This window comes from Helianthus annuus, chromosome 2 (genome assembly GCF_002127325.2).
Source record: "Helianthus annuus cultivar XRQ/B chromosome 2, HanXRQr2.0-SUNRISE, whole genome shotgun sequence".
In the NCBI taxonomy this organism is placed as follows: domain Eukaryota; kingdom Viridiplantae; phylum Streptophyta; class Magnoliopsida; order Asterales; family Asteraceae; genus Helianthus; species Helianthus annuus.
The window spans coordinates 40,728,755-40,736,127 of NC_035434.2; the positions used below are offsets into that span (position 1 = coordinate 40,728,755).

General features: G+C 48.6%; 1 protein-coding gene across 1 annotated transcript; it reads left to right on the forward strand.

Annotated features, from left to right (window-relative positions):
* The first annotated feature begins 4,343 nt into the window (after positions 1–4,343).
* On the forward strand, positions 4,344–5,896 carry LOC110888721. Its single transcript, XM_022136232.1, has 2 exons — positions 4,344–4,939; positions 5,218–5,896. Exons 1-2 carry the CDS (start codon positions 4,344–4,346, stop codon positions 5,894–5,896), a joined length of 1,275 nt encoding a protein of 424 aa, XP_021991924.1.
* The last annotated feature ends 1,477 nt before the right edge of the window (positions 5,897–7,373 follow it).

Here is a 7,373-nt window from a genome sequence, read left to right on the forward strand (position 1 = left end):
AGGCTCATTTAATGCCTGATAGGAGAGGCATCCGGTCACTATCATGGTACTTGTCCGGCGATGCATTAATGAAGACGGATATCGCACCGTTGGGGGTCAGACACGTGTCTGACCTTCCCAAGGTATTGTAGTTACCGTTAGATAGCATGGGAACGTTTCTCTTGGAGATAAGGGCATGCTACTATATAAGAAGGCATAAGGATAAGGCAATGGCAGGTATCATCTCCGGCCATTACTCTCATTTACTACTCTCATTTATTCCCCTCATTAACTCCGACCAAGATTCCGTGTATTTACTACACACAACACATTAAATAGATTCACACCAAGATAGGAACTCTCCGGTGAATATCTTCATCGGAAAACGTTCCTTTTCCTGATCCGGCAAGTTTACTTACTCTCACGCCGGAGCTTGGTCACGGATCCCCCTCCCGGGGTCCCCCGTGGCGAGGCTAACGGTTTATTATTTTGTAGCAAGCAAGGACAGGAGCTCTCTACGTCAGCGAAGATCCAACCGACGTCATCCGGGGGGTTGGGTATTCGACATTGGCGCCATCCGTGGGACCCAAGCCTGACCGGTGTTCCCACATTAACATTCGACGTCCAGAGAGCAACTCACCTTTCCAGAAACGGCATGGCAACTCCACATAGTTCACCTGTCACCCAAACGGCTCAGAATGATCTGGAGAAAGTCACTGTGGAGGATATCACTCATAAGGAAGATAACGAGAATTTGGTAGAAAACATGGAAGAAATGGAGCATGTCACCCCTGGCTTTGTGGCCATGCACAGGGAAAAGAGAACCAAGTATCTTGACGATCTAAAGAGACAAGAAAAGTTGGACAGCCTCAGAGCTAGACTCTCTTTTGACACACCGTCTGATCGAGAAGGGACGGACCCCCAAAGTAAAAACGATAAGGGGGACCAGCTGGAAACATTCATGACGGCCTTGAGACAGATGTCTTCCGAAGAAAGAGAAGACTTGATCACCGGTCAGAAACATAAGGAAAAGGAGAAAGACAACTCAGGTAACACTAGTTTGGACCAACCATACCTACCACGAGATTTGGCCGAAGTCTCAAAGTTCACAAGGAGAATATCAGAGGCACCCATGCCCCCCAAGACAAAGCTGCCTCCAGGCTTTGACCGCTACGACGGAACGAGAGATCCAGAGGATCATCTGCATGCCTTCCGGGGAGCAGGACAACTTGGAAGGTGGCCCATGCCAGTGTGGTGCCACATGTTTGTGCAGACTTTAACGGAAGGAGCCCGACTGTGGTTCGATAGCCTCCCCCCGGGAAGCATAGATAGCTACGAGGAGTTAAGCGAAAAATTCCTCAGGAACTTCGGCCAACAAAGGAAGGTGGTCAAGAATCCCAATGAAATCCTCCACATCAGGCAAAGGGACAACGAACGGATAGACCAATACATGGAAAGGTTTGTCAAAGAAAGCATGAACATCAAGGATGTCCCGGAGGTCATGAAAATTAGTAGCTTCATAAACGGGCTGAAGCATGCACAACTATGTGAAAAGCTGGGGGAGGAGTTCCCTCCTTCTTTCGACAATCTCATGGACAGGGTTAGGGCTTTCGTCCGGGGAAAGGATATGGTCAGCAAGACTAAGGAGACGGACACCACGCCCCGGAGGGCCACTCCCACGACAAGACCACCTGAGAAAGGTACCCCCTATTCACGAAAGCCTCCCTTTGATAGAATGTTGCATGACAGGGCAAGGCCCTCATACTCCCCCTACAGACCCCGAGGGAGAGGCCCTCTCCCTTACTCCGACAGCTTCACACCCCTTGTCAAAACTCCAAGTGAGATACTGGCCACGGAAAGAGTGAAGAATTCGTTCCCGAGGCCACCCCCCATAAAGCCAGGACCCAAAGCACAGCCAAATGAATATTGTGAATTTCATAAGGGCTTCGGGCAAAAAACCGATGATTGCATGTACCTCAAGAGGGAAATAGAGGCGGCGGTGAAGACGGGAAGACTGGCACACCTGGTCAAGGAAATCAAAGAAGGGGGAGGGGATCGTAAGGGAAGAGATGCAAGAGAGCCCGGGAGGGCAGATGTTGATATGATAAGAAGAAGAAATGAATTTGATGTTACCCGAAGTGTTAAGGCCAGAATCCTAGGCTCTCTGAATTGCATGAAAACTCCCATCCTCATGCCGTACTTGGAAGAAAGCGAAGTACAACGGCTCCCGCTGAACATCTCAGCTGTAATAGCTGGACATAAAGTGTCTAGAATACACGTAGACGGAGGATCCGGCGTCGAGGTAATATATGAGCATTGCTTCCTCCGGTTCGACAGAGATATAAGGGATAGACTAGAGGAGGACTCTATCCTGTTGGTGGGATTCAACAACAGTGTATCACATCCTCTGGGAAAGATCAAGCTCCCATTCACAGTTGGTGTAGGGGATAGGGTCCGGACATTCAACTTAACCTTCACGGTAGTCAGGGCACCCTCCAAGTATAACGCGATTTTGGGAAGACCTGGGATTGGAGACCTACAAGCACAGGCATCTACTCCTCACGGGGCTCTGGTATTCCAAACACCAAAGGGGCTTGCATGGGTTAAGTCAGCCTACGAAGTGGTCTCTTCAGTATCCAAAGAAGAGGAACCCGGGAAGACCCAAGGGAAGAAAGTGGAAGAATGGGTCCTCTGTGACAAGTTCCCGGAGCAAACGGTCAAGGTGGGAAGCCACCTAAGTGACAAGTGCAAGAGTGCCCTGAAAGAGTTGCTCCTCCATAACCTAGATGTGTTTGCGTTCCAGCATGGTGATATGACGGGAATCCCCAGAAGCCTGACGGAACACCGACTCAACACCTTCACATGGGCAAAACCAGTGAGGCAAAAGAAGCGGAGCATGGGGCCAAACAAGAGAAGGGCTGCTTGTGAAGAGACCCGCAAACTGCTCAGAGCAGGGATAGTCAGGGAAGTCAAATACCCATCCTGGGTTGCCAACCCAGTTATGGTTCAGAAAAAAGATGGGGGGATGGAGGATGTGCATCGATTTCCAAGACTTGAACAAAGCATGCCCCAAGGATTGCTACCCCCTCCCGGAGATAGACACCCAGGTCGACTCCCTGTCCCAGTACCCGCTGAAGTGCTTCCTAGATGCCTATAAGGGATACCACCAAATACAGATGTCAATAGAAGATGAAGAAAAGACCGCTTTCATCACCGATGAGGGAACATTTTGCTATACTAAGATGCCATTCGGTCTCAAAAATGCGGGGGCGACATACCAAAGGTTTATGAACACCTTGTTTAGGGAGCAAAGGGGAAGAAATCTAGAGGTGTATGTTGACGACATCGTCATCAAGAGTCTGACAGAAGCAGCCATGATAGACGACATAGCTGAGACTCTCAACACAATGCAGGATGTCAATATGAAGCTAAACCCTGGGAAATGCTGTTTCGGGGTAGAGGAAGGAAATTTCCTGGGGGTGGTGGTAACTAAAGGAGGGATAAAGGCAAACCCAGAGAAGACCCAGGCTGTGGCTGAAATGCGCTCCCCCAGGTCCTTGAAGGACATCCAGCAATTAAATGGAAGGCTGATTGCGCTAAATCGTTTCTTATCAAAAGTGGCTGACAAAACCCTCCCTTTTATGAAGGTGTTAAAAGACTGTCTCCAGTCCAGCAAATTCAATTGGACCACCGAGGCCGAAACCGCCTTTCAGGAGATGAAGACATACATCTGCAAGCTCCCAACGTTAGCCACCCCGGTGCCCGGGGACCCGCTGCTCCTTTACTTATCTGCCTCTAAAACGACCATAAGCGCGGTCATGATGGTGGAACGGGAGGGGAAACAGATCCCCATATATTTCATCAGCAGAACACTTAAGGGGCCCGAGGAACGGTACATGCCTCTAGAGAAACTGGCATTAGCCCTGGTCTTTGCGTCTCGGAGGCTCAGAAGATACTTCCAAGGGCATAAGGTCACCTTGGTCACTGATCAACCTCTCCAAAAAGTGCTTAGAAAACCGGAACAGTCGGGACGATTGGCTAAATGGGCCGTAGAACTAGGAGAACACTCTCTGGAGTTCAAGCCCAGGACAACCACGAAGGGACAGATACTGGCTGACTTCCTAGCAGAAGTACCCGAGGACGAAGAGAGGGAACTACAAAAGTGGGAAACTTTGGAGGAAGAAGAAAGAAAGAGGGAGGACGAAGCCGTCTAGAAGTTGTTCACTGATGGAGCATCCAGTGAAGAAGGGAATGGTGCAGGCATCACGTTGATAAGCCCCGAGGGGGTTGAACTGACATACGCTCTAAGGCTGGATTTCGAAAACACCAACAATACCGCCGAATATGAAGCCCTCCTAGCAGGGATGAGATTGGCACAGAAGATGAAAGCAAAACACGTGGAGGCTAGTACCGACTCACAGTTGGTAGTGAAGCAGTATCAGGGGGAATATGAAGCAAAGGATAGCATCATGGCTCGGTATGTGGCAAAAGTTAAAGAGACAGCTAAGGCATTTAGAACTTTCAAACTGGAGTACATCCCTCGAGGGAAAAACAGGAAATCTGATGCACTCAGCAAATTAGCTTCAGTAGCATTCGACCACCTCGCGAAGGAGGTCAAAGTAGAGGTCCTGACATCCCCATCCCTGGATGTAGCGGAAATAGCCACAATCGAAGGTTCCCAAGAAACGTGGATGACTCCAATTGTTAAATTCCTCCGGGACGGGACCTTACCTGAGGGGGAATGGGCGGCCAGAAAGGTAAGAGTCAAAGCCCTACAATATGAACTGATTGGGGAAGAGCTATACCGAAGGTCGTACCTGGGTCCATCCCTAAAGTGCATAGACATGGAAGAAGCCGAATATGTGATCAGGGAAATGCACGAGGGAATCTGTGGAATGCACTCAGGACCAAGAACGGTTGTAAGAAGGGCAATGAATGCAGGATTCTACTGGCCACGAATGTACGAGACGGCATCTGAAGAAATCAAGAAGTGTGATAACTGCCAAGTGCATGCACCAATAACCCATCAGCACAAACACCCTATGATCCCAGTCTCGACATCTTGGCCATTCCAAAAATGGGCCATCGACATAATCGGACCTTTCCCGGAGGGCCCTGGGGGGTCAAATACGTGGTGGTGGCCATTGATTATTTCACTAAGTGGATCGAAGCGAAACCCCTGGCAAAAATCACCGGAGATCAAATGAGACGGTTTGTACTGGATAACATCGTGTGCAGGTATGGGGTCCCGAAGGAACTGGTGAGTGACAACGGGGTGCAGTTCGCCGGGAAACCCCTCAAGCCATGGTGCGAACAAATGAGAATCCAACAGGTGTTCACCTCTGTAACCCATGCCCAAAGTAACGGGTTGGTAGAAAGGGCCAACCAAAGCGTTATCAAGGGAATGAAGGGCAGGCTTGGGAGGAAACAGAAAGGCTGGCTAGAAGAACTTCCATTTGTGTTATGGGCATACCGAACCACTCCCAAAAGTTACAATGGGGAGACCCCATTCAGTCTTACATACGGGACGGAAGCCATGATCCCTGCAGAAATCGGATCCCATACCGCCCGGATGAAGCTGAGGGACGAGGAGAACGAGCAGGATCTAAGAATGAACCTGAACTTACTGGAAGAGAGAAGGGAGGTAGCAGCAGTGAAAGAAGCTCACTACAAAAAACTCCTGGCAAGCTATTACAACACACGGATGAAGAAGCTCAACCTCGTCCCAGGGGACCTAGTCCTTAGAGCCAATGAGGCCAGTCTACAAGAAAATACCAGGAAGTTGGGACCTAACTGGGAAGGCCCATATAGAGTCGCGTGGGCAAACGGGAAGGGAACGTGCAAGTTGGAGACTTTGGAAGGAAAAGAGGTCCCCAGGACCTGGAACCTGATGCAGCTCAGGAAGTATTACATATAAGGGGCACGCCCCCAGGAGAAAACGGCCAAGAGCCACTTTTGTTGTAGAAAAACTATGTGTATGGGGACTTTCCCCCAGAAAGTAAACCTTTTGTAAACAATCTATGAAGGGGAGTATAAACCCCCTGAAGATCCAATGAAAGACGGACGAAAGCGTCCCATTTTGAAAACTGTAGGTAATCATACCTAGGCAGACGTGCCTATTAACACCCTTTAAATCTATAACTAGATCAAACAAACACACGTGTATAAGGCATTCAAGACATGCCCAAAGCCCGGCCGTGGGGCTAATAAAGGTCTAGCTAACCTAAAAAACGGACAAAAACAAGTCAAAAACATAATATCACATTATAAACTTGTCCATCGATTGGCCTCGAACAGACAATCACAGTTTAATAAAACAAACAACAAAAAACAAATAATGCGAATACACTCGTACATAAAAAACTACGAAGGGGAACCTACTTTATTTGATACAAATCATATGTACAAAAAGAAGCCCCAGTAACTGGGGCAAAAAGCTAGAAAGATTATTGCAAACACGGCAAGACAAAGTAAAGACATAGCTCCTCGCCAAAGCAGCTTGAAAATCTCCAAGGAATCACCAAGCTAGCCTCCGATATAAGCCCCTGCAAAACAAAACAAACAAGACAAGAAGCAGGCAACCAAGCAAAAGAGGAGCTATACGTAACCATAGGCCATACGATTAGCGGTCAACATGGTCCCCGACACGAAGGACCATCCAAAATAAAGTCAAATCAAACATACGAGTGTCCTAAAGTAAGTTAGAGTTATTACAACCATATCGAAACTTGTCAAATGTTCAGAATTTACTGGGGATCACCCCCGGAAAGAGACGGCGGAGACGAGGGACCAACGGAGGAGAACAAGGCCTTCAATTCAGCAATTGAGATCATGGGATGTTCAAGGATCTTGGCAAGGATGGCTGGGGTCTTACGACCAAACTCCTCGTTCAGTTTGGACAACCTCTTCTTTGCCTTGGAGTTGTAAAGAGGAGTCTCTTTCCTACCCAGGCCTTGGGCAGAATAAGCATAGCCATCCTTCAACCCCGCTTGATAGCCAACATCCCTATAGGCCCTGTAAACCTCCTCCAAACCATTCTTAAAGTCTTCCGATTGAGCAACAGCAGTCAGGAAGGCTCCAAAACCTTCAGTGATCAACCAGTGCTTCTCCCCAGCCAACCGTTGGTTGTCATCTGAAGTCATCCCATAATCTGCATACATAGTGTTAAGCTGCTCCTGGGAAACGGAGCCAACCTCCTTCACATGCTTCAGCTCGGCAGCAAGCTCCTCCTTCTCCGCAATCAACGATGACATCTCCTGCTCCCAAGCCCGCTCCTTCCTCTCAAGTATAGCCCCGGCTCCCTAGACAAAGAACCAGTGAATATGGCAGCATGTTTATATAAAATAATAATAAAAAAAAAGATGGGAAGGGGAGAATGCTGCATACCTTCTCCT